General features: G+C 43.9%; 1 protein-coding gene across 8 annotated transcripts in view; it reads right to left on the bottom strand.

The window, feature by feature from the left end:
- Positions 1–27,280, bottom strand: part of PPP6R3 (protein phosphatase 6 regulatory subunit 3) — a 96,560-nt gene that overhangs the window by 12,294 nt on the left and 56,986 nt on the right. For 6 of the 8 annotated variants that reach the window (XR_016280910.1, XM_089520840.1, XM_089520839.1 and 3 more), the window contains 12 exons: positions 25,040–25,189; positions 23,677–23,741; positions 22,228–22,343; positions 13,173–13,258; positions 10,776–10,862; positions 8,771–8,868; positions 6,428–6,482; positions 5,143–5,273; positions 4,238–4,356; positions 2,484–2,634; positions 1,628–1,734; positions 973–1,123 (listed from right to left, as the gene is read on the bottom strand). Coding sequence is in view for 7 of the 8 variants with exons in the window: in XM_089520840.1 (XP_089376966.1) it covers positions 973–1,123; positions 1,628–1,734; positions 2,484–2,634; positions 4,238–4,356; positions 5,143–5,273; positions 6,428–6,482; positions 8,771–8,868; positions 10,776–10,862; positions 13,173–13,258; positions 22,228–22,343; positions 23,677–23,741; positions 25,040–25,189 (1,316 nt within the window). In the remaining variant the exon portion in view is untranslated. The remainder of the gene's footprint in view (positions 1–972; positions 1,124–1,627; positions 1,735–2,483; positions 2,635–4,237; positions 4,357–5,142; positions 5,274–6,427; positions 6,483–8,770; positions 8,869–10,775; positions 10,863–13,172; positions 13,259–22,227; positions 22,344–23,676; positions 23,742–25,039; positions 25,190–27,280) is intronic. The other 2 variants (XM_089520841.1, XM_089520836.1) reach the window with 2 other exon arrangements.

Genomic DNA, 27,280 nt, shown 5'->3' on the forward strand with positions numbered 1-27,280 from the left:
CAATATGACTCATAAGGCATGTACAGACACAAAAGTTAACATTATTCTCTATTCTAAAATGTGGTTTTACAGATGCCTTTGTTGTTGTTGTGTGCCTTCCAGTTGTTTACTGACTTAGGGCAACCCTAAGGCCTGAAAGACTATCATGGGGTTTTTCTGGCAAGATCTGTTCCAAGGGGGCTGAAAGAGTGCAACTTGCACAAGGTCACCCAGTGGGTTTCCATGACCAAGTAAGGATTTGAACTCTGGTCTCCCAGAATCCTAGTCCAACACTCAGACCAGTACACCAGATTGCTTCATTGCCCATACTGTATTACTTCAAAGTTGTATTAAAGTAACTTATGGCCTGTTACAGACTGCCAAAATAAAGCTGCTTCAGGTCTCTTTGGAGGTATGCTATTTAAATGATGCATGGGTCCTAAGAGTCCGGAGGTCTCACCAAAGCCACACTCCATTCCTAAGCACTGGAGGGCAGCTTTGGTGCAGCTTCTGGATTCTTAGGGTGCATGCATCATTTAAACACCATACCTCCAAAGAGACCTGAAGCAGCTTTATTTTGGCAGTCTGTAACAGGCCTTAGATTCCCTTTTTTTTGTTAAAAGTATTTGAGGTGGCTTAGAACAGGACTAGAATAATTAAAAAATAAATTGTAAACTAGAAAAACTTAAGACATATTAATAGAGACAAGACATACAGGATTCAGATGCTGATGTCAGGGGCATTTTTAAAATCACCATCAAAAAAGAGATAAAGTTAAAAGCGGGTTAAGTGAAGTTTACAGAAAACAAGGAACATCAAGCCAGAGTTTTAACTCTGACCCTTTTTTACATAAAATTCCTATTTGATCAAGGAATTATGTTTTTTAAATACAACTAAGATGAAGAATGGAAAACTAGACCAACATTTTTAAAATTAATTTAATCAAAGCCTATATTTTCTTAGGGTGAATAACAGCAGGATTTGTTTTCTCACCTTTTGAAGACAGCTGTTTCAGTTTTAGCATCTACAGTAAGGCTAAGGGTCTCCTTCATGCTGCCATTCATTACTGTCTCAGTCACCTTGTCTGCATTTTCCACATCATCTTCACCATCAGAACCAGCTTCCATTGCAACACTTCCTACAGCTGGAGGGGATAGTTTGAACAATGAGCATGTTTATGTACCAAACTTTTTAAAGCATTTTACTCAGCTGAAAAAGCTCCAAGAACAATAAACAGAATAAGCAAGTATTCTTTGGAACAAGATCAGAACTACTGGATGCACACCTGTTAAAAAGAGCTCAAAGATTTTTGTGCAGTTCTTAAACTATTTTCTATGCCATTTTTGCAAATGCTCACAGTTACAAAACCTAAATGTGTGGTTATTTATAACTATTTTTTAAAAAATTAAACACACTCCGTAACTATTACTTTTCCATGTCCAGTTTATTTCAGAATCACAAAGAAAACCTATGTGTCACACCTGAAGCCATATCACAGTCTTTCATGCCATTTGCATGCCCACTAGCCGTAGAGTTAGGAAGAAAGCCAATATAAATGACATAGTCTTAAACTTCAGTGATTTCAGGTGGCCCAACAAGCTTTCCCTATTTGTATAATGTGTTTTGGCACTCTTTTCAGTGCTCTTACCTTCTGGCTGAGTTGCTAAGGCAGCTACATTTGCACCAAGAGGATCCATTGGCTCTGTGCTGGTTTCCATCTCCACAGGTGAATTACTTCTTAATGAATCTTTTGAACTTTAAAAACAAAATGAAAACATTTCACTGCTTTTTAACAAGGAGTGCACTGGTATTACATTCTAGATAGATAGAAGCGAGGCAGAGACTGTTAAGCGAGCAGATAGTTCAATATGTATGCTAACAGAAGTGCTGTTTTAAGATACACCTGTGGCTTATTAGAAGCAAACACACAAAATGGATCATTGATAAATGTATAAGACTCAGCTAGAGTTAGCATCTATTCTGAAAGTAAATAGATCTCTCTTTTGGAACAGGGTCCAGACTTGAAAAGGCACCATACAACTCATGGAGGGGTGGGGAAGACTGCACCTGTGACTGGAAGGAATTTGGCTATTAGCTTGTTCATTTTGCCACTCAGATGCAAGGCTCCACTTGAAATGTTTCACTCATACAGGAGAAGAAAAGACTGCAAAAACACAAGTGCTAGTGTTTTTTTCTCCCACCTGAAAACTGCTGTAGAGAGTTCATCCCGGCAGCTTCCAACCAAATAAATGGGGCAGGGGTAAACTTTTACTTTGTGCTTTGTTCACCAGGACACTTCTTATCTCAGAAAAAACATTACCACAAGTAATATAATTTCACTTCATTACAAATTATCTGCTACAAATGGATTCTTAGAAAGTGTCAAACAAAACTCTAATGTTATTAATCTAAAGTCAAATGTAGGGAACCAACATCTGCATGGTTAACAACACAGTTACTTTCATTTCACTCACAAGTTTTGGTGGAATGCAATACTTTCTTACCTTAGAGATGTGAAATCTGAAAAGGAAGCCCAGCCAGTCTCTTTTGCTGGCATTGGCTCTTCTGTGCTCCATACATCAGACCCAACAGAATCCAAATTGGTCCCATGTGTGGTTTCCATAGGAACATCGAAGTTAGCTGACCAGCTAGGTGCTAGAAAGATAAAAACAAACATAGATATAAACATTAAAGGGAAACTAATCTATAGCATGGCTATTAAAAACAAATTGAAGTAACTAAAATGCTTGCAGATTGTCCTGCTGCCTAAGGCGTTACACAGACTGCCAATTTGGGGCGGTCTGCAGCCGCCCCTTTGCGCAATGTATTGGGGCCGGGGCAGCCACAGCGGCAGCCCAAACACCCCAATACAACACTTTTTGGGACCAGGGAAGAGCAGCAAAATGCTGCTCCTCCCTGGTCCCGAAAAGGGGTGTCCTTGGGGCTTCATGCTCCAGGACACTCCAGGAGCCGCAGCTAGGGGAGAAAGGGGCCACTTGGCCCCTCTCCCCCTGGCGCCATTCCCGCAGCAATCTAGTTGCCACGGAAATGAGGCGCTCTCCGGGTAGGAGCTCCATTTTGGAGCTCCTTCCTGTGCCACAGTTAGGCCGCCACAAGCAGCCTGACGTGGCGCCAGGACGTAACAGTCACACCGCACCGTTTGGACACGACGCAGCCGTTACGTCAAAATGGTGGCGCCCATGTAGACAGGGTGCCACCATTTTGACGTACTGAGTAAGTCCTAGGCTTAGGGAGCGTCTTAAAAGGACGCTCCCGGGCAACCCTAGCATGTACTCAGTATGTGCTTCCAGGCCCGTCTGTACAGGGCCTTAGTAATGTTTTGGCACGGTTGCTAGTTGAAAAGAGTAGTCTGCAATATTGTTCCTTAAAAGTTCTGCATATATACAGAGAAACGCACACAAGCATGCTATTTTGCATTCATATAAAATCTTCAGAGACAACACAGACTTCATTAAGGAGCATATAAATTATTTTAAGTACAGTATCAGGACACACAACTAGCCATCTCCTAGGTTTTATCTAAGACTTCTGTCAAAACAAATTCTGGATCTCTCCTTTGGAAATCTTTTTTGTCCTATTTGCCCAAAATGTTGAATGATCTACAACAACTTGATATGTCAAGCATCTAAAGTTTTTATTCAACTGCTTTAAGCATCCATAGGTACCTAGCATAAGAGACGAAGATTAGAGGAGTCTTCGTGTGAAATCTCTCAAGAGAGGCACCACGCTGACTATCTACACCTGATTTATACTGCCAATATATTCCCAAACAAATGCAAGTCCAAACTAGTTTGCTCTTACTTCTAAAAAGTTAACACCTGATTCAATACTAATTAGGTGAACAAGGGTGCATCTACACTATAGAAATAATGCAGTTTAACACAACTTTAAGTGCTGTAGCTCCATCCTATGGAATCCTGGGATGTGTCATTTTTACAAGGTCTTTAGCTTTCTCTGCTAAAGAGTGCTGGTGCTGTACAAAACTACAAACACTAGGTTTCTATGGGATGGAGCCATGACAGTTAAAATGGTATCAAACTACATTAATTCTACAGTGTAGATGCACCCTTAGTTTGACAAATTTTCAATTATATACCTACCAATTATAATTATTTAAAATGCCTTTAAAATGTTTTTTGCAAGGCCAAGGGCTCTCACATTCCGTTTTTACTGTTGATATGCTAATAACAGCATTCCAATGTATATATTCAATATCAGTGACATGAAAGTTACTTACTTTCATTCAAGTCTACTTCCATCTTGTCTTCTGTATTGGTGTTTGACTCAAACAAATCTTGCTTTGCTCCATCTTCTTCTTCAGAATCTGTACTCTCTTCACTGTCTGTACTGCCTGAGCTTTTTATTTTTTAATGAAAGAAACAGAGATAATCATGTCCACTACATGAGATTTTCTTCCCCTTATACTGAAACAATCTTTTCTAAAGATCAACACACAGCAAAGGTTCCATGGGAAGACTAGCCTTGGAGGAAGTCTGACTGCTCTCTCCTATTTTAACACAGTCAAATGAAAAGATGAACCATCACCCTCACCACACCTTTTCCCTTCTAAGGCATGAGAAACCTTTAAGGCTTCTGAATTTCTCTGAGTTTGATATTTTTTTTAAAAAAAATCTTCTTTCACTTCCACTTTAACTGTTTTGGCAGACAAGAGTATAACTTTTAAATAAGATAGCTGGACTAGATAGTTATACTCAGAAAACCCCACATAAATGTTAAAAGCACAAGTAATTTTTTTGTTTAAGTTCCCCCCCCCCCCATGCCTGGTTCTGATTAGAGACTGGATATAGGTAAATCACCTCTAGGCATATCCAAACAAGACTGAAATTATGACAGAAAGCCATGTGATTTGGAAAGGATAAGAGCAACTAGTTCACCTCCCATCCACCCCCTCACTCCTGGATTTACTGGAATTCCTAGAACTTCAGGCTGCAGCAACAGTCAATTCTTTTTATACCTGAAGACTGTACACTTTTAATTATATATAGACCAGCTGATTAACCTATGAGCAGTTATGTCTGTCAACATTTAAGACTGAATAGATTTAACTAGTTTCAAGGACATGGATTTTCCCCCTAACTTTAAATTACAAAGAAAATACATTCTCTGGTATCTCTAAGTTACCTGGACCTTCTCTGAGATTCTGGTGTAAAAGCAATATGTTTCTCTTCCCAGATATCTTCCTCATCAGAACCACCATCATCAAACTGTTGTATTCTCTCCTTGCAGCATGCCTCAAACAAAGCAATATTGCCCTAAATATGTTTAGAAGCAAAATACATGAAGATCACCATTGACATTCAACTCTTGAAAAGAGTTTCTTCCCTATCCCCCTCCCTTATTTTTTTTAAACAAAGTGCACTGAATGGTTAAACAGAAATCAGCCACATCAAAGATTTTGACATTCTGACAATTCCAGATGTTAACATTCAGACTCATGTGGGCCACTAGGAGCCCTGGTTTTGGGAGTGCCAGATGCATCCTGTCTGCAAGATTTCACTTCTTTATTAAATCACCCCCACCATAATCTCATCTGCATTTTAACTGGCAAAGCTCTAAACACACACATACATCAGTGCCTGAAAACCAAGAAGGTACCTCACTTCTTTCTTTATAGGGACTTTTCCGCCAAAGATGTCATACAAGAATATTCTGTACAGGTAACATCTCTTCCCTCACAAGAGACTTACTGGACTGAAAACAGCACATCATTCTCTCTCTCAAAGGGTGTTACCAATTCAAGTCAGGGTCAATGTCTGGTGCCAATTTAACAGTCCAGGTTTCAATGCAGTAACCTCTTAGTGTGCAAAATTATTTCCCAAAAAGCCTGGAGTGAATTTATTTCCTAGGAGGCCAACCAGCTAGCAAGAAGCACCATGCACTTCCTTCCTGTCATGTTCACCAGAGGACAGCAGACTGTTGACTCTTAAGGCTGAAGCCAACAGTGTCTGTCCACCAGCAAAACAGAATGCACTAGTATATAAGCAGGGAATGTGTGGCTTTTCTTGGACTGCAATTCCCATAAGCCCCAGCCATTACTAGGGCTTATGGTAAGGGGAAACAGGAGTCCAACAACATGTGAAGAGCCTGCCATTGTCCATCCCTGCATTACAGGAATTAATTCCAACTCCCCACTACAACCTGGTGTGCTTCCCACAAAATCTGATCCACAGGTTTGGAAAACCCTGCAGAGCAGATAGTGCAAGACATAGGGGTTTGCAGGGGAAGGGAAGGGGAGGGGAAGCTTCATTTGTGTGAGCAAAAATCAGACTCACAGAGAGAGAATGCCACTGAATTTATTTCAGTAAAAAAATGTATTTAAAAGTAATAGGACCAAGAAGAACCATCATTCTTCCTCACTTTCTCCCACACTTTCCCAAACCCATGAATAGCTACAGAATATACTTACACTTTCATTTGTATTGAGGGTAAAATTGATGTCTGATACACGATCAAAAGAAACACTGTAAATAAAGTACAAGTTTATGCACTAAAAACAAGAGAGAAATGGCATTCTAGGTGACAGATATCCTAAATATTTCACTTTACACTATTTTACAGAAAGATAAGAAACCGAAATTTCCTTTACTAATATAAATTGTTACAGGGAAGCATCTTGACTATTGTCCCTTAGTTTACTGTACTGACTGATATGTAATACGGTTTCTTTCTTTGCCAAGAATAATGTCTTAGGTCCAAATCCTCTGGTGTTGAGGAGGGGCCAATGCTGGAAGAAGTGTTCACTCAGTAATGAGAAAAGATGGCCAGTCCTTGATATTTATACAAGTGGATCATTCCCATCTGCAGGGGTTTGGTTCCAGCGTACCCCACATATGAGGAAAAACACGGATGCTCAAGCCCTATATTACTCCATGGGTGGCAACATGTGCACATCTGCAAGCACACGCCACACTGAATAATATGGGGCGGTGTCAGCTGCAGATGCTTCAATCTGCAGATAGCTAGTTTATCATTATACAAGGCCCTCTGTTTATATATAAATGTCTTTATCCTCCAATTTTAAAAAATGAAGAGAAACAGCAAAGGCTGCTGAAAGGATTCATTTTTGATCAAACAGGAAAAATGTATCCAAAGACTGCAATCCAAAGGATGGCATGCTTACACTGAGGGAACTCCAGGCAGAATAAGAATTTCATTTTGCTGGTGAAAGTATTGATAGATTTTCAGATCCTTGCAGGAGTGCCTGTTAACATGAAGCCCTCACTATCTCTCTATGTGGGGTAAAACATGCTGATATAACTTGGTAAATTTATGGGAACATGTATAATAAAATTCAGACATTTTTCCTCTACCAAATTAAAATTAAGACCATAAAGTACTATATAGCCCAAGAAATTGAATTAAAATGAACAGAGAGTGAATAAAACTGTCTCTCCTGTGCCTACACAACGGGATTCAACCTTCTGTCAACTTGGATATTTAGCACAGGGACTACATAATATTTTATGATCTGATTTTAATTTGGAATCTGAAAATGTCTAATTCTTACTGCATGTATAATTACAACAAGTCCTTCTATAGCTCTATGGTGTTTTAGCCAATGATTAATACATTCTGTCTTTGAGTAATTTTTATTCATATTTTTGCTGCTCTCTTAAGGAAAACATTAAATCTATCATTGATACAAAAAAAACTGTCAAAGTCAAGTAAGTTATAACTTACATAGATAAAAAGTAACATCTCTTACAGCAAGTAAGAATTAAATAAAAATTAGGAAATCATATGTGATGGAAGTTTAGGAAATCACAGCACAGAAAAACCACTGCAAAGAAAACTACATGGATTGGAACGGAACACAAGCCATGGTTACAAAATTAGAGTAATATTGATCTGTTCTTGATAAAGTAACAGCTTTTCTTTACAGACACTCTGTGTAGAAAAAAATCTTTACTCTTTTTATTCAAACAGTAAATATTTTATCTACACAAAGTGTTGAAAAATATATGAAAAAAAAAGTAACTAGTGCTTATGTTTGCAACACTGAACAGGGACTCACAGGGAAGAGATCCAAGCAGAATACAGAAGTAAACTCAATTTGTAATTAATTAATTACTTATAATATAAATTCTTAACTGGTTGAAGCATCTGAGCTTATTAAACATAATGAAATGGTTGCGTAAATTAAATCTACTAGTATTTTGGACCTAAGTTATTCTTTAAATCACTAGTTCCCACATAGTACCCCTATTCACTACCACTTCCATCATCCATGACCACTGACTATGTGGGCCAGGGCACCACACGGCAGGAAGTACATGTCAAAATTTAAAACTTGTACTTATCTAAAAATGGTCAGAACTGAGCTGGCAAAGATTACGCTATGAATCTGCTTCTTACAGCAACATACAGAAGCTGTAAGCATCACACAGATACTGTGCTGTTTCTGTCGCTTTTCCCATTTAACATAAATTTAAATCAAAAGCCTCGTGCATTCCAAGCTTTGATAATTTGCACCAGAATCATGAGATTTTAGAGTGCGAAATCCATACAGTGAGACGTGTACTGTATTATTTTAGTATTTTTTTAGTGAGAGTCACTAGAAAAGTTTGCTTCACAAATGCTAGGGATGGAGGTGTTAGACAAAAAGCTTATTTTATCTCCAATGTGCACAATACAAAGTGAACAAGATTGACTACACACAGCTTATTATCACTAAAGAGACAGCAACTAACCACTGCCAACACAAACAAATGGAAAACGAAAGGCAGACATTAAGGAAAACTATACTCACTTGCCGATATCATCTTGATCAGCAAACTTCTCATCGTTGAAGCCAAACTGGTCAATAAAATTGGACGTCATTTGTTGCATCTGATAATCAGAAAAGGCCTGGCAACCCCAGGACCAATGACAGTGATATAATGATTCTAATAATAGTCTAAATACTACTTGCCCATTTTGTGCCAAAAATACTTTTGCTAAATAACATTTATAGAGCTATATTGAGGAGGGGGAAGCTATCAGTAATGTCTACAATTTATTAGATGTTTGCAACCAGGAGGGAATGGCAGAAGAGCAAATGACTGGTAACTGTCTGAGTAAGAATTAAGTGTGGCTTCTATACAATGTTTTTAAAATGACAGGCAATAGGGCAGTGCACGTCTGAATAGATATTGCGATAAGCAGTGTGAAGAGTAAGAAACATGGCACTTCCAACACTCACAGGGATATAAGGGAGTCTTTCGGACATATATTAAGAAATTCAGCAACTGTGACATTTACTTTGGAGGAACAAAGCATTAAGCTAAATCTACTAGTAGATCTTTGGGGGGGGGATGAGGTGACTCGTGATTTTCAGTGTTTGTGACTAACCATACAACTCATGAAAGGCTATTAAGACTAACCATACAACACATGAAAGGCTATTAATTGATAAACATTTAAGACAGTATTTCATACTTTGCTTAGTCCACCCAAGTAGCATGAACAACTGTCCCACTGCACAGTTTCTATGTCAGGAATGGGCAAGTGTGGAAGGGCAGCCTCCTGATGAGATCGAGTTTTGCTCCTGCAAAGAAAACCCTTTTGCCTCAGGATGCCCTCTGGGAGACATGGGGACATTTTCACTGTGTTTTGGGTCCTTCCTGGGCCATTTTAAGCCCAGAAGAAACCTTCTGACAACAGGATGTGAGCAAAAGTAAATTCTTATTCACTTCTTGATTCAGAAAAGGCTTTTCCTGGCCCTAAGATGGCCCAGAATGGGCCCAAAATGTGGAGGAGATGCCCTCAATCACCCTTGAGGCTATTTTGTAGCCAGAAATATTCTGGAAAATATTGCAAAATTATTACTTGACCCTGTGATGGAAATGCCCTACATACCCCCTTAGGGTGCATTTTGGAAGGAAAAAAATTGCATCTGCTAATTTATTGACCCTCCAGGGAGCCCTTGGTGGGGGACATAAAAAAGGCCTTGAGTGACACATGCAGCCCATAGAACACACTTTGCCCACTCTGCTCCAAGTAAAAGTGATTTAGTTTAACCTTTCAGCTGCCATCAGTAATCTTCTAGAGCAAGAGTTAGACTCAGATTTGGCAAACCAATGTTACATAGCCAATCAAACAATCAAAACAATCATTTGTTTCTCATAGCACCTTAAAGACAAATTAGTTTTGCTAAGTTTTCAAGGGCAACAGCTCATGTTATCAGATGTATCACATCAGAGCATGAGCATCTGAGTCTGCTTTCACAGGATGATGCTGGTGCAATTCCCCTAATGAAGTGGGGAAAGGCTATCTAGAATACATACACATTGTGCTGCTACCAACATGTAACAGCTCAAAATCATTTCAGTTGGCTATGTTTTGTTTTAAGTTATCTGCTGCTTTTGTTTTTCATATGATGATATGCTTTTGTTCTCTTACTGTTCTAAGTACACTTCTGAGCCACTGCAATATCCCTAAGGACCAGTTAAAAACTGCATAACAAAAATGCCAGCACCAATAATAACAGTCCCCAAATATCTTCAGAAAGAGATAGCAATGCATTTTAAGTCTTCCAACTATAGTACAACACAGTCTGGAATTTGACATCAGAAGGTATGCATATTCACATCTTGTGTCCCTCAGAAAAAAATGAGTGACAACTCTTAAAAGAGAATTGAAAAGTTCTAATCGAATCAGCCATACCATAATTATATAGAAGAATTGCAAAATCCTACAACAGCTATCTCACCATGATCATTTTTAAAGCAAAATGTCAATGAATAAGTCTGTGAACAGCCCAGAGTTTAACTCACTTGCTGCAAAGATGAATCTTGTGAGAAACCAGTTTCTTTAAAATCAATTTCATCATCACTGGAAGAATGAATATGACATGTAGTAACCTAGAGATAGAACAGGAAAGGTATCAGTATAGCAAAACCTGTTTTTTCTATCAAATATAGCTGTGACAAGGAGTCCTGAAACTGATAAACTCCTTTCAAGACAGCACCTAACACAATGACATCACAGACCAAAGCAGGTTTAAATAAGACATTCATAAAATCCAAGGTTAGTTCTTACAATACAAATAAAAGAATGACATTTTGTTATTCAGTGCTGCAGTTACTAATAAACATTAATACAAATATTGCAGCTCCTTGGTGTACTTCCAATTTTTTCACTACTTCTAAAATTTGAAAATAGTATTGTTTAACCTGTACACTGTTCTAGCGCACCAAGCACAGTTCAAAGCTATCTTTAGAAAATAAGCGCTCTGAACTACATGACCACATGAACAAGTTCTGAGTTTAAGTGTAACAATAATTAGATCCTGGCAAGAAGAAATAAAGCAACAAACAGATTCTACAAACTTTTCCCACTTATGGTTCAGTATATAGATATAATGCTAAACTATATTGCTAGTCTGAAACAAAAGGTTTTCCATCTCCACTACACATTTGCATTGTGTGGGTGGGGGAGAAATATGCCAACCTGATCCTCGTACATATACAAATAGGTAATGTTTCGCTCTACTTCAAAACTGATCCAAGTGAAATGTAAATAGATACATAAAGAGGAATCTGTGCATGCCCAAACAGAAATATCTGTCTCCCAATAATCATGGTCTGGGCATATACAGAAAGCCATGACTAAACTTGGTAAACTTGTTAATTCAAAGGAACTGTGGACAAAGCAAGTCCTCTCTAAAATCTCCTTAGAAAATTAAGCAGCAGGCAATTCCAAAAGAAAGCCAAAGCGACAAATGCAAGCTTTCACAGAAGCAAATAAGCCAGAAAGATGTCATGTCCTACAAATATGAAATGTAGGAAAATACATATTTCATTTCAGAAGCAGTAATTTCCCTTCAGCATTAAAACAAATTGCTGAGTAGCTTCTCAAATTGAGAGGTGGCATTTGTACAGAAAAATGAACAAGGTCCACAGATAAATGACTGGCAGACTAGATTATGGAATTCTCTTTCCATAACATAGCCTATATGCTTACATCTTATTTTGAAAAGATGAAGGAAAGGGTTTCTAATCCAATGCGTTTTATGGTGTAACCGAGTATGTCAATACAGTGGTGCCTCGGGTTACGAAAGTAATTCGTTCCGCGGCCGCTTTCGTAACCCGAAAGGCTTCGTAAGCCGAAAAACCCATAGGCGCTAATGGGGAAAAGCCGCGATTCCGTGCGAAAAAGCCGGAAAAAGCACCAAAAGTTTTTTCGTAACCCGAAAAAACATTCGTAACCCGGAACAATAATTCCCTATGGGATTTTTTCGTATCCCGAAAATTTCGTAACCTGGGTATTTCGTATCCCGAGGTACCACTGTAATTCTAAATGTTGTCCGCCCCTCCTGCAGGGTTGGGCAACTGTGGCAGATCCAGGAGCCCATTTTGTGTTCCTGGGATCCATAAAGATTGGCTAAAATACAAAAACAAAACAGAGGCAGAAAAGCACCAAATTTTTGGTTTTGAAAAACTTGGTGTTTCTGGTTTTAACCTCTCCAGGGAGAAGAGGGCTTGTAACCTATTTGAAAACTAATTTGCTGTTCCTGGAGGCTTCCAGAAGAGGCAATTCATGGGCTAAACAGACCACCCCTGCTGCTGCCCCTTTGTGCGCCAGATTGGGGCCATGGCAACTATATGCTGCAGCCCCATTCGGTCTTTCCCTGATGCTAAAAGGAACGGCAAAATGCCGCTCCTTTTCATGCCAGGGGAAAGGTGCCTTTACTGCCATGGCAGCACTATCTGGCACTCCTTTTGGTGCTGCATCATCTGGATGCAGCACTAAAGGACTACAGTGATGCCATCTGCCATGCGGCCAGGCACATGGCGTGACTCCACCTTCTGTGCACATGGCATGATGGCAGCATCAGAGCATGTGTTGTGTGGATGCCACACCCCCACTCTGCCCTGAGGCCAGCATATAACGCCAGTCTGTACAGCCTCTCAGTCTTTTGGGGACCCTATCAGTATGGATAGTCCGGATGTGAAGGCCAGAAAAAACAGTCTTGGGAGGGCATATCCAACCCTAGATCACAATCTGCACATGTCTAGATTTACACAAGGTAAAATCAGTAAAACAATAAGTATCTGTCATTTGTGTTCTTGCTGTCACTTCTTATGCTTCTACTTTCATTGTTAAATGAGGAATTTGCATTTTGAAAATAGCCAACAATGTCTTCTCAATTTTCATGATATAAAACCTACTAGATCCACTGTATTTCTTTTGTTTGTTTCGCCTAAGGAGCTTGTGCAGAAAGTCTCCCATCGCTCCCTGACTTCATCTGGAAGCTCTAGAAAGTCAAAGACAAAGAAGTTTAAATACTGAAACTGCTGAATATTAACATTTAATGCTTATTATTCTTTACCAGGTTTCCACACTGTACACTACCAATCATGATTACAGTACCTAAGGTAAATTATGCACAAGCTACACATCTCAAAAATGCTGCTATGTTTCTCCTTGTACATAGAAGGAAAACAAGTCAGTCTTCAGCTAAATTTTAACAGCAGAACCTAGCTGGGATTCTTACTGTGATTAAGTTCCCAATAGGTCTGCAAGGGCTGGGATTGATATGGTACAAAATATTTCTTTAGGAGGATTAGGGTCCAATGCTTTCAACAAGTGATTAACTCAGAGACTCAGACTGGCATGGAAACCTCTGGCCGGTCAAACACTGCCAAGTATTAGAATATGCAGATAGCAGGTGGCCTTTTTGTGTTTCATCATAATTAATCTGTAAGCAGCAGCAGGAATGATGGCAGCTTACTTATTTGCCAAACAGCAGTCAAGGACAGATACAATATAATATAAAAGCAAGGCTTCTGGCGCAGACAAATGGACAGGGTATAAAACAAGTGGAGTTCAAGTCTTAACTGAGCCATAAAGTTCATTAGGAGATACAAGTTCAATCACAGACATAGCTTGTGCAGTCAGCGTTGCTATTTCAACACCCTGCCTTTTTGCTGCTGTTTTTCTCCTGTTTTCTAATGATAGTAAGGATCCAGATTTTCCCTCTTCTTCTCAGATGTTTATTTTCTTCTGCATATCTTCCATTTCTGAATCTAGTCTAATCAAGTTGTGGTAGTGAAAACTGAAAAAACATCTAGCTAACTAGGTGGCAAGAAAATTAATAACTGAAGTGAAGGCGCAGGAGTCAACTGCATTAATGGAAAAGAATCTAAGGCTTTAAGATTCCTGCAACATTAGTTTGCATGAGGGGACGAACCCCAACTTTGTGGTTGGCTTATGCCTGCCATCCAGAGAATGGGCGTGGGTGGGTAGGTACATCTCCCTGAGCTCCATGGAAGAAGGATAGAATAAGCATGTAATAAAAAGCAAACACATACAGTATATCTTGTTTTAAGGGGGTGGGTTGTATTTAAGTATCAAACCTCTTAATTTGTTTTATGTGTTGTTTCTGTAATGATTTAATGTTAATGATTCATATATATTTGATCAAATGTTTTGACAAGTCCAGTGTCTAATCTTGCAAAAAACAGCGGCTTCTGATTACCAGCATGAACAGCTCCCAACCTGTACATACCCTGCACCTCACCCCACCCCTACCACTCAAAATACGACAGGAGACTGAAGTGCTTGTTCCTAATTTACAGTAAGATGCAATTTGGCTTCAAACCAAGATCTGAAAATACTCTGCTGCAAATTAGGAAAAATAACTTCATGTGCAGTGTCCTCTCCTGGGTATGGAGTACAGGGAAGGGGGTGAAGTGTGAGTGTAAGACAGCTGTTAAGGCAAATTATGCTTTCACATTATGGCTGTGAGACTGGGAATTGCATCTATATTGAGAATAACAACTGAAATTGTGCTAGAATTCTCTGTGGTAACTTTTTTACATCATCTTGAGATGTTGGAAAGGCATGCCATTTGAAAATTTTAGCCTAAAACTGCCGATCCCAAATAGAATAGCCCCACTGAAACAATTATTGAATGGTAAATTGGCATTTGCATAAATCCCACTCATTCAACTCTTGTTGTACTCTACCTGGGACTAGCAACAGGATTTAGGTCACTGCTGCCTGTAAATTCAGATTCATTTAGCAATGTCTGCTAAATGAACAGATTCCCAAACACATACATCTACCAGTATCCTAAGAGCAACCCAGGCTGCACCTGAACTGCAGAAGGACAGGTTGCTTACCTGTAACAGTATTTCTTCGAGTGGTCATCTGCGAATACATACAAATGGGTTTTACTGTGCCTGCGCAGTGCTGCTCGGAACCTACTGGAATCACTGGGCAAAGTTAACTTTGCAACATTTAGAAACTTTTTGGCGGTAACTCCGCCCACCCGTTATAAGGCCCCTGCCTTCCCGCTCTTTCCCCAGTTCCACAATTTTTCCGCCAAGCAGGCGATGGACGAGCCAATAAGAGCAGGACACTGAGGGGATGGACGGGTGGGATTTGTATGTATTCGCAGATGACCACTCGAAGAAATACTGTTACAGGTAAGCAACCTGTCCTTCTTCTTCATGGTCTCTGCGAATCATACAAATGGGTTTAGACTGACAAGCTTAGGTAAGCGGCGGAGGGAGTGTCCTGAAACCAAAGCTATGGTAAACCAAGGGTATATTTATTGCAACAATAAACACCTTGAACCATAAAAAGAGTCAGTCTTTTTGTTCATGCACATACTCAACACAGCAATAACATTGCAAACCCTGAGAGGAGGGATTAAGGTCATGCAAGACCAGTCCCATTGGAATTGTGCAAACCAACATTCAACAGAATGTAAAACAGTGGCATTATGTACATAAACACTGAAACACAAACCATCAGTAGTGCAATCAATGCAACCCTGAAACCAACACAGCCCTCCCGAAAGCTGCGTCTCGGATGGCTCTGGTGTCCAGCCTATAGTGCTTTATAAAAGTCAATGGCTGGGACCAGACAGCAGCCTTACAGACATCCTCCAAGGGAATGCCCGACAGGAATGCAGAGGATGCTGACATTGTCCTTGTGGAATGAGACCGAACCCTGCCAGGGAGAGGTTTGCCCAACAGTTCATAGCAGAGGTGGATGGTACCAGCCACCAATTTGGAAAACCTCTGCACGGACACGGGCAAACCCTTCTTCGGTTCTGAGTAGCATTGGAAAAGTCTCTCAGACCGACTGGAGGCAGCAGTTCTGTCCAGGTAAAACGCCAGCGCTCTCCTGACATCAAGAGAGTGCAGGCTTTGCTCCGCATCCGAAGTCGGATTGGAAGCGAGAGTAGGCAACACAATGTCCTGGCACATGTGAAAAGCAGACACAACCTTAGGCAAGAAAGTAATGTCTGTCCGAAGGACCACCTTGTCTTTGTGAAACCTCAGGAAGGGCTGGTCCCTCCGCAAGGCACAGAGTTCGCCCGCACGGCGGGCAGAGGTGATGGCCACAAGAAAAGCAGTTTTCCAAGTCAATAGTCTCAAGTCCGCTGTGGCCATCGGTTCAAAGGGCTTGGATTGGAGTGCGGACAGTACCGCCTCCAAGCTCCAAGCCGGCGCTGGTACCAACACCAGGGGATGCAAGTTGGCACAACCCTTAAGGAACCCCTTCACCAAGGGATCCCTGAAAAAGGAAGCCCTCCCCCCGAATTGGTACTTGGCACAAATGGCAGACAGATAGCACTTGATGGATGCGAGGCACAACCCCTCATCCAAAAGCACCATCAAAAACTCCAGCACCACTGGAGTGGACACCTGAGCAGGAGACAGGCCCTTCTGGTCAAGAAAGAGGCTAAACCTCCTCCATTTCAGGGCGTAGGACCGCTGGGTGGAAGGTTTCCTTGCAGCCAGGATCACCGCCCTCACCGCATCCGGTAGGGCGGCTAGGGCTGTATCCTCCAGGCCACCAGCGGTAGGCTCTCGATGTCCGGATGGAGAATCCGTCCGTCCTGGATCGATAACAGGTCCGGGCGGGGGTCGAGGCGCAGGAAGCATCTCCTGGAGAGGTGGAGAAGGGATGCGAACCACGGCTGTCTCAGCCACCACGGGGTGATCAGGATCGCATGCGATCGGTCCGTTGTCATCTTGGACACCACCCTGATGATGAGAGGGAAAGGAGGAAAGGCGTAGAGGAGCTTTCTCATCCAAAGGAAGGCGAACGCGTCTCCGAGGGATCCGTCCATTCGCTTCCTGGAGCAGAACTGGGGACAGTGGCTGTTCCATTTGGTCGCGAAGAGGTCGATTCGGGGGGTTCCCCACCGCTCGAACAGGTCGCTGACCGTCTCGGGATGGAGCCTCCATTCGTGGCACACCGACGGGGATCTGCTGAGGCGATCCGCCAACTCGTTGTGTTCTCCGGGAAGATGAATCGCCTGGAGGAGCACTTGTCTCTGGATGCACCAGTCCCAGATGCGGAGAGTGAGGTCGAGCAGGGTCCTGGACCTGGTGCCTCCTTGTTTGTTGATGTAAAGCATCACCGAGGTGTTGTCTGTCCTCAGGAGGACCACCTTGCCTGCGACAGCGGACTCGAATGCCCTCAGTGCCTTCTCGACTGCCAGCATCTCCAGAGCGTTGATGTGGAGAAGCTTGTCCTGGGCGGACCACTTGTCCTTGACGACCAGGTCGAGCAGGTGGGCGCCCCATCCCTCCAGGGAAGCATCGGTTGTCAGAGTCAGTTGGGGCTGAGGCTGATGCAAGGGCATCCCAGTGCAGACGTTGTGAGAGTCCAGCCACCATCGCAGGGAAGCAGCTACCGGTCTTGGTACCGTGAACCACTTGGATGGGGGGTCTTCCATCGGGGAGAAGGCCGAGAGGAACCAGGACTGCAGAGGTCGAAGGCGAAGTCTTGACCACGGTGTGACAAAAGTCGTCGATGCCATGTGGCCCAGGGTGACCTGGACGTCCCTGGCCTTCACCCTTCTGTGAGAGATGCAAGGCCTGAGCGATGTCGTCAGCGCCAGGAAACGGTCTGGAGGAAGGAAGGCGGAGCATCTTTCGGAGTTGAGGATGGCCCTGATGAACTTGACCTGCCTGGTCGGTGTGAAGTGGGACTTTTCCCGGTTGATGACCAGTCCGAGGGAGTTCAAGAGGTGCAAGGCGAATGAGACTGCCTCCTGCAGCTCTTGTTGGGAATTGGCGGCGAACAACCAGTCGTCCAGGTATGGGAAGACTATGAATCCTTTCTGATGGAGGTATGCCACCACCGGTGCCATGCACTTCGTGAAGACTCTCGGTGCCGTGGCAAGGCCGAAGGGAAGCACGTTGTAGTGGTAGGCGTTGGAGCCGATGGCGAAGACGAGGAATCTCCGGTGGGACTCCCGAATTCCGATGTGGAAGTAGGCATCCTTCAAGTCGACCGTTGCGAACCACAGGCCCTGGTGGAGCAGAGGTAGAATGAAAGCCAAGGTTACCATTCGAAAGCGACGGTATTCCAGGAACAAGTTCAATTGTCTAAAGTCCAGTATGGGCCTGATGCCACCATCCGCCTTTGGTACCGTGAAGTACCTGGAGAAAAAGGCCGTAGAGCATTGGTCGGGCGGCAAAGGGGAAATTGCCCCTTTTTCAAGCAAGGTGCGCACTTCGTCGAGAAAGGTGTCCGAGGGGAGAGTGGACATGAAGGCTCCGGTTGGAGGGAGCTCTTGGAACTCGAGGGCATATCCTCTACGGACGATGTTGAGAACCCACGAGTCCGATGTTATTGAGGCCCAGGTGTTAACAAAAGGCCTCAAAATGTCCAAAAAGAAGAGGGGCGGAGACGAGGCGCGCTGCGTCCCTTCAGGCTCTTTTCTTCCCCTGGTCGGTGTCCTGTCGACGGGACTTGCGGTACCGAGGCGGGAAGTTACGACGGCCAGAGAAGGAGGAAGACTGGGAGGGGTAGCGGCGTCTCTGGGAGCCCTGCTGCTGAGACTGCCGATCCTGGGAGAAGGTCCCCTGCGACTGACCTTGTGGCTGCCATGGGCGATGTCGCTTTCGGAAGGGCGAGATGGATGTGGAGGACATCCCATGCTTCTTCGCCGCTGCCTTCATCCTGAACTTCCTGTTCAGGCGGTCGTCGGTTTCAGCATGGAAAAGCCCGGTCCCATCAAGCGGCATGTCTTCGATGGCCGCCTTGACGCTGGGGTTGAGGTCCGACCCTCTCAACCAGGCGTGTCGTCGAAGCGCCATCGACGCCGACATAGCCCTCCCCGCACAGTCTGCCACATTCCTGAAGGCGGTGATGAGCCAACTCCCGATGGAATGCGCTTCATCCCGGATTTCTACCAGATGCCTCTGGATCTCGTCTGGGACATCCGGGACGAGGGGGGAGATCCGCTCCATTAAGGTCTGGATGTACGCCCTCATGCAGGCGTTGTAATTGATGGCCTTCACCGTGAGGGATGCCGCCGAATAGGCCTTCTTGGCCAGGCCATCAATTTTCTTCGCCTCCCGGTCGACGGGGGAGGTTGCCTGCTTCGGGACGAAACTGTGCTGGGCCCCTTCCACAATGGCCGAGTTCGGCTTGGGGTAGTCGGCCAACCAAGCGCAGCTTGCCGTAGCGACCCTGTAGAGCGACTCAATCTTGCGGGACGAGCCAGTCAGGGAGGCCGGGGCGTCCCAGGACCTCCGGACTATGGTTTCCAGGGACGGCAGCAGAGGGATGGAAGGCGGTGTGGGTACACGTCCGTGTACCCGACGCTCCACTGGGTCACGGGCCTCCTCCTCGGGGAAGGAGAGCTCAATGTCCAGGGCCCTGGCCATCTTTACGACGTGCTCGCTGAAGGTGCGCACGTCGTCTGATGGAGACGATGGCTCAGGGTGATGCATCCTCTGAGGGGAAGCTAGCGCCGAAAGATCGTCGTCCTCGGAGGGGACGCCTGATGGAGGCAGGGGCTCATCTTCGGAGTCCGTGTCCGAGGTGAGTGGTATGCCCGGGACTCTGACCCGAGACTTCGGACGAACCAGAATGCGAGCTGTCAAGGCCTCTGGCTGACGACGGGGTGCTGCTGGAGAAGCCGTCGCAGGCGAAGGAGGTCTGTCCACGATGGAGGCACTCGGAAGCGACCGGGCAGGTCTACCTTCCTGAGAGTCCGTAGGGCGAGGATTGAGCCTGGTGAACTCTCTGATGGCCACGTCTCTTGGAACGGACATGAAATATCGACCCGACTCCGAGTCGAAAAACAAGTCCGGGGCTTCTTCTCCACGGCCATCATCGCCATCGTCCTCATCGTCGGGGTGGAGGAAGGGCGGAGGCGACTCCACGCGTGAGAAAACGGTTGCTGTGTCTTCCGCGTCGCGGACGAAGTCCACGGTGGGCTGCATCGGGGTGTCCAGAACCGGGACCGGCTGCACCTCAGGAGCGGGTTCCGGGACGGAGGGAGCTGCAGGAGTGCGGGCCTTCTTAGAAGGGGAGCGCTTCTTGTCCTTTGCCTTGGGAGGCAAGTCAGTCCCGGCATGATCCTTTGGCCGCTTGGACTTCTTAGGCGCTGGGTCCCCCTCGGCCTCCTTCCGGTGCCGCTTCTTTCCCGATCTCGGGGTCTCGGCTGGATCCTCAGGAGGGACGAAGGGATTCTCCGGGAGGTCCAGCAGGACGGTGGCTCCCGATGAGGAAGGGCTTGGAGACTTAGCCTTCTCAAGGGGCTGGGCCCTTGGGGTCGCTCCCGAAGGTGAAGACGGCTCCCTTGGCTTGGAGGCGTGTCGGGATGCCTTGGATGCCTTAGGCGAAGCGAGCCGGACCTCTGCCTCCGTCCGTTCCCTCGCGTGCGAGCCTTCCGGGGACGGTTTCCTCCCGGGTTTTGCCTTGAGCTTGGAACCCTCAGTCCCCGAGGTTTTCTGGGGGCGCTTGGAGGGTTCGTCGGTGGCGCTGGGCGGTTTCAAGCCACGGGCCACATCAGAGGTGGTGGGAGCCTCTGTCCCGGCCGGGACAGACACCACACTGGACACGCTGGCCCGGGACGACGAAGCAGGCAGAGTGGCCAACGGGACTGATGCCGGGCGGGAGCCTCCCTCCTGTACTTTGCCCAGGGCAATCGCTGAAGTCAACTGGGACTCACTGTTTTTCCGGGCTTGAGATGAGAGGGACTTGCAGAGCAGGCAAGCCTTGGCATCATGGTCCTTGCCCAAGCACAGGAGGCAGGAGGAGTGCGGATCTTGGACAGGCACCTTGCCTCCGCAAACATCGCACTTCTTGAACAGTGCGGGCATGGTTTCCGAAGTCGTCAAAGCCAGAAGGAAGTCCAAAACGAGGTCAACAGTCCGAAAGTCCGAAGTTACCAGGGGCGGGAGACAAAGAATGGTCAAAAGACGGTCCGAGGTCAAGTGAGAGTGATTCCAAACAGGCTAAAGAGCGAGCGAAGTTCCCTGAAGCAGCTAGCGCGGCGGAAAAAAGGAACTGGGGAAAGAGTGGGAAGGCAGGGGCCTTATAACGGGTGGGCAGAGTTACCGCCAAATAGTTTCTAAATGTTGCAAACTTAACTTTGCCCAGTGATTCCAGTAGGTTCCGAGCAGCACTGCGCAGGCGCAGTAAAACCCATTTGTATGATTCGCAGAGACCACGAAGAAGAAATAAAACAGTTTGGCACCACTTTAAGTGCTATGCTCAATGCTATGGAATTCTGGGAACTGTGGTTTTGTGAGGCAACACTCTTCTGTCAGAGGGCCCTTGTGCCACAACAAACTACAATTCCCAGAATTCCACAGCACTGAGCCATGGCTGTTAAGGTGGTGTCAATCTGAATTATTTCTGCAGTGCAGATGCATACCCAGTTACTCTTTGCTGTTCATTAGCTAAGCATATTCACAATATTTTAATTTTCATAGCTATTAGGCAGTACTTACATGTATTTTTAAGTGAGAAGTTCAAAAAGGTTTCTTTCTTTAGCAATTTAAACCATAGTTTAAATTTTTGTTACAGAAATCAATCTGCCTTGACAACCAAACATCCTTTTTTTCATACAAAACGATTTTTAAAGTAAAAGAAGCATTACGAGTACCGGGAGAGTTCAACAATAACAGATATTCACAATTTATCTAGTGCTAATACCAAAGTAGAATATTAGGTGGAAAGGTCCAATCTTTGTTGAGATATCAAGGTCTACTGTTCATAGTCCTGTTATAAACAATTAAGAAAGTTAAGAACTTTTATGAACAGTTAAGAAAGCAAGGCTGGAACTAAGGACCACCACATAAAGTTCAGAGGAGAGCTTGAACTAAAGGCCTGTCATGGGAGTAGGGTGGAGAGGGGCACATTCTCACTCTCCTTTTGTCCATTCCTATTTTCTACACCGGAGAATCAGTAAGCAGATCAAGTAAAGGAATTATTTGTTTCCTTTTAAAACAGTACCTTTAATAAGTTGCTGTACTAGTGTACAGTTTGGCCCTTTGTCAGTACTGTGCACAATACAGTTAGCTATTCTTGTTAAGTGACCCATGTAGCCATATCTCCTTCCTCCTTCAGCCCTGCAAGAGTCCAATATAGTTCATTATCAGCCAGCTGTTCAATTTTTATTTCAAGTTATGGAGTGTATTTTCTGTAGACCAACACATTATGGAACTAAATGGGTTATTAGTTCACTCAATGGAGCCCAAATGTGATTTAATTAGCCTAACTGTGATTTATTTAAGATTATTTTAGTTAATTATACATTAAAAAAACAAAACTGAACTAAATCCATTCTTTGGGAGTTGAACATTTTATACTTCACTTTCTAATCTGTACTGATTTACTTTAAGACCCAAACAAAAAAACAAACAAACAGCTGAAGAAAAAGACATCTGATTCAAATCTTTTATTGGAGATAATCATACAGAACATGGCACAATGTGATGAGTTACTGGCTACTATTAACAATTGAAATTTGTCCATTCTTCATAAAACAGCACTTTCCATCAAATATATTTATCATCTTCCAAACTTAGTTCTAATATAATTCTATATTTTTATTAAAATGAAATGAATTTACATTTCACGCGAATGAAAGCAGCCCAGAATGTTGCTTATGCAAAACTGCATAACCACAACAGATAGCAGTGAACATTTGCTAGTATTTGCTGTCAAGCAAGCTTTGACATACGACAACCATATGAACGAAAGATTTTCAAGAGCCTCAGTTACCAACAACCTGGCACTGGTCTTCCAAACTCTGCACTGTGGCTTCCTTGATTGAATCAATCCACCTATAATATGGTCTTCCTATTTTCCTATTACCCCCACTTTACTGAGCATTATCTTCTTTTCTAATGAGTCATGTAATCTCATTATATGTTCAAAGTACACTGGCCTCAGTTTAGTCATTTTAGCTTTTAGTGAGAGTCCAGGCTTGGTCTGCTTTCATACCCACTTATTTGTCTTTTTGACAGTGCATGCTATCCACAGAACTTTCCTCCAGTATCACATTAAAAAGGAGATAATTTTCTTCCTATCAGCTTTCTTCAGTATCCAGTTTTTACAACTATGCACTGAAATTGCAAACACTACACATGGATAATCCTAATTTAGTATTTAATGATATATTTTTTCACCTGAGTATGTTATCTAATTCCTTCATAGGCTCCCTTCCAAGTCTTAGTCAATGAACACTGTAGGAGCAGAAATAAGGAAAACTAACTTGTTTCGCCTTCCCCCATTAAAAAACCCTGTGTGTGCTTAACTTCAGCTTTATGAAAGTCTGCTATTAACATCTTATTTTAGATTCCTCATAAATTAAAATAAATTACATCTAATTATTCAAATTCTTAAATGTTACATAACATCTTCATAGCCCATATGGGGGAAAATATTTTGACTACTCACTGTTTCTTCTCATTCATGTCCCATGCTTCAAGTATTCGTTCTATTAAATGGCACTTAAGGAAAAGCTACCAAAACAAGAACATAAACCTTATTTAGTTTTTGTAGAAGTAACGTAAGACAGTAAATTGGTTACAGGACAGAACAAAATTATTAGATCAGTGACTAAGCAACCACATGCCAATACAGTACATTCCAGAACACTTCACTACAAGTCTATGTATCCAGTGGTGCCGTCCATGATCTAGGAATGCTTACAATTGTGAACCTCTGTGCTCCATCCAGAGAAATTAATAACAGAAATATATGCCTTATGTGCCGTGTCCAAATGGTGCAGCACACAAGAAACATCACCGCGCTGCTACAGGGTGCTAATGGTGCCTTGGCAGCAGTGCGGAAAAGAGCTGCGTTTCACAGCTCCTTTTTGGAGCAGATCGTTGCTGCACCCATGCGGTTGCCACGGCAACGATCCAGGGCAAAAAGGGGCGGCATCTCACCGCCCCTTCCTGCCCATCTGTACAGGGCCTAAGTCTTCTAAGGCTGCCTCTTTACTACAGGTAGGGAGCACTGCTGAACAGGCAAGGAGCATCCACGCCTTGTGCATGAAACTTTCAAGGGCTTCTCTACACACCCACTGGTTCCCACTTTCCAGACAAAAAGCACCCAAAATAGGCAGCACATACCTTTGCAAATGTGGCATGCTCTTTTGAGCAAGAAGTGGCAACTTATTAACCTGCCTTGTGGTCTGGCACAGGGAGCAGGGAAGGTGGTGGAGAAGTGGCAATGAAAGCAACAACAGCAGGCAAAGGAGAGGTGGAGGTGGCAAAGGCAAGCAGATACCCCACACATACAACCTTTCATTTCCTCTCACCTCAATCCTCCCATGCCTTCAAGAGCCACTGGGAACAAATGTGTTTGTATACAGTCCCTATTCTGCTGTACTCAGTTTTCTCCCTTGCCCTACTTCTTTTTCTCCAAATGGTCCTCTGCAGAACAAGCTGGAATGCTCTGCTCACTCCTTTAAAGCTGCTTCCAGACTGAATTAAAGATGCTGCCAAATTTGGGGGGGGGGGGGGGGGGGCAGCTTGTGGTTGCAAAAGCATCATGCAAAGTCCCATCTCTTCATTCAGTCTGAGCGCAGTACAGCACTGTATTAGCTGCAACTGCAGAACCACTCCTCTGATCCCTTTAAAGTATATCTAACCAGAACCCATTTTATCTATGCATGGTTGAAAGAGTGGGCTATGCAACACATATACAGTACTGCATAGTAATTCAGAATGTTCCAAAGAGTGAGTCATTCAAAAATAAGGCATCAAAAATGTGGGACAACTGTACTGTATATCATAAAAAGAACTGAACTTACGTGTTTCAGCAAAAGGTTGTCTCCAGTGGAATCCTGATCTGAGATTGTACCATTTTCTGTGCTTTCAAAAGGACTTGCAAGAATCAATGCAATACAAATTTCTACTTGCGTATGCAAAAAGTTATTCCATGTGTACTTAAAAAACATGTCCTGCAAAGGGGGAAAAACCTAGAATCAGAAACAGCTCCATCAGTTGGAAAACATGCAGATCTGGAATTGGATCCCACATTCCTGCACTCTGCTCTCACAATTCGGCCACTAGTAGAATAACAAGGGGAGATCATTTTCACGAATTACAGGGGGAGGATGCTTTGGCAAAAACGGTTCTCTTTGCACACCATGACTGAGAACATTAATGTGAACAACAAAAGGAGCCCTTCTGTCTTGGACCCAAGCCACAATATCCATGTAAGAAAAGGAAATACACACACACACACACACACCTCCAAGCTGTTTTTTTTTTCCTTTTCAGAAAGAACTTTACAAATTTTAAAACATTCTTCATATATATTCAAAATTTGTTTATCATTAATGCTGCATGACATGCAGATAACTGCCTTCTATAAGAGAAACATATAAACCTAGTTTTTGAGATCTCTAAATGCAAACTTCAGCATCAATCCTGGTATGTATGTATGTGCATGTATGTGTATACACACACACACACACACATTTAACATAGCTTGTTTGTGCAAACAGTGCTCCAAAGAAACCTAAACATAAAAAGCACAGCAGCTTCTCTGAGATTTCTCCATTCCCAATAGAAGAACTTATTTACATGAACAAATAATGAAGTGTTCTATCTGTACGTGACCATAGGCATCATACACACCTATTATAAAGATGTGAGTTGCTCCTCAAGATTGAAAACACAGATTTTATATGCCAGTTTAACTATCAATTCATTTTAGTTCATGCAACATGAAACAAGTAGACATGCACAGAATTCTGCCTTTGCAGAGTGTCTCCTTTGAGGACCTTGTTTGGAATTTGCTTCACACTGCTGACTTTGCATATTCATGGCTAACTACACCTGATTCTAACAGAAATGAAGCAATCTGAGCAAAAAAACTCACATTAAGTAGGAGCCTAGTGACTGTAACTCCCAACCTTAAACATAAACAGAATAAAATGCAGCCTTGGAAGTGCAAATTTACTTAAATCTGTGATGGCTTAAAACATTAGTGGCAAACCTATGGAATGTGTGCTAGAGGGGGTACTCAGAGTCCTCTCTGTGAGCATATGCACTGTCGCCGCAGAGGCCCTAGATCTAGGGGGAAAGGGAGTGAAAGGCTATGTGTTTCTCTCAAGCTCGCCAGCTCCAGGGACCCTGCTACCTTTTCCGCCAGTGAGGCAGTAGCATCACCGGGGGGGGGGGGGTACATTCTGTCCCCCACACACAATCCTATCCAGAAAAAGGGAGAAAGGGAGCACACAAGAGGCGCACAATATGGCAAGTGCCACCAAAGAAGGGGCTGGTTCTGTGTGGGACGGAGCTGCTAAACGAGCCTCCCTCAGCAGTGTAGCTCACGGCAGTTGGGTGAGAAAAGGGATCCTGGGCAGAGGCGGCCTCCTGAGAGCCAAATGGGGTCTGGGTGGGGAAGAAGAGGAGGTATACCCATTTTCCCACCTGAGGACCCTGTTACTTCCCCATCCCTCCGAGTTCACTTTTGGGGCTCGGGAGGGAACTTCTGTTCGGTGACCTCCATGAGGCAAAACTCTGTTTTCCTCAAAACAGTTGAGTCTTCTTCTCTCCTGGCAATGTCTCCAAAGCGGGGGGCGAAGCTTAGGGGTGCCACCATGGATGGGGAAGAAGCCCTGGGAGCTCCCACCTGCCTTATTTTCTACCTTCAAAGAGGGCAGGAAGTGTTTTGAACTAAGTTCCTTTTGTGCCCTCAAGTATCCAACCTGAGGCTCATGCGGAGGGAAGTTGGCAATTCCCTAGGTTAAAAAAACAGACATTACCAGACTTTTTTTTTGGGGGGGGGGTTGGGGAGGCAGTACTTTAAAACTTGGATGTGTCTTGCCTCTCACTTGAAGGGGGAAGGACTTCTGTGGACCTGGTTAAAAAAAGTTTCATTTGTCAAGAAGGAAGAGGGAGCATGTGCTGTCCCCAGAAGCCCCACCCCAGGAGGTCCCACCCCATAAAGCTCCACAACCAGAACCCCCCCCCCTGTGAAATCCCGCCCCAGAAGTCCTGCCTCCAGAAAAAAATCTGGAAGTCCCACACCCCACACCAGG

This window comes from Sceloporus occidentalis, unplaced genomic scaffold, assembly GCF_023333645.1.
Source record: "Sceloporus occidentalis isolate IW3139 unplaced genomic scaffold, rSceOcc1.0.p SCAF_4, whole genome shotgun sequence".
NCBI classification, from domain to species: Eukaryota; Metazoa; Chordata; class Lepidosauria; order Squamata; family Phrynosomatidae; genus Sceloporus; species Sceloporus occidentalis.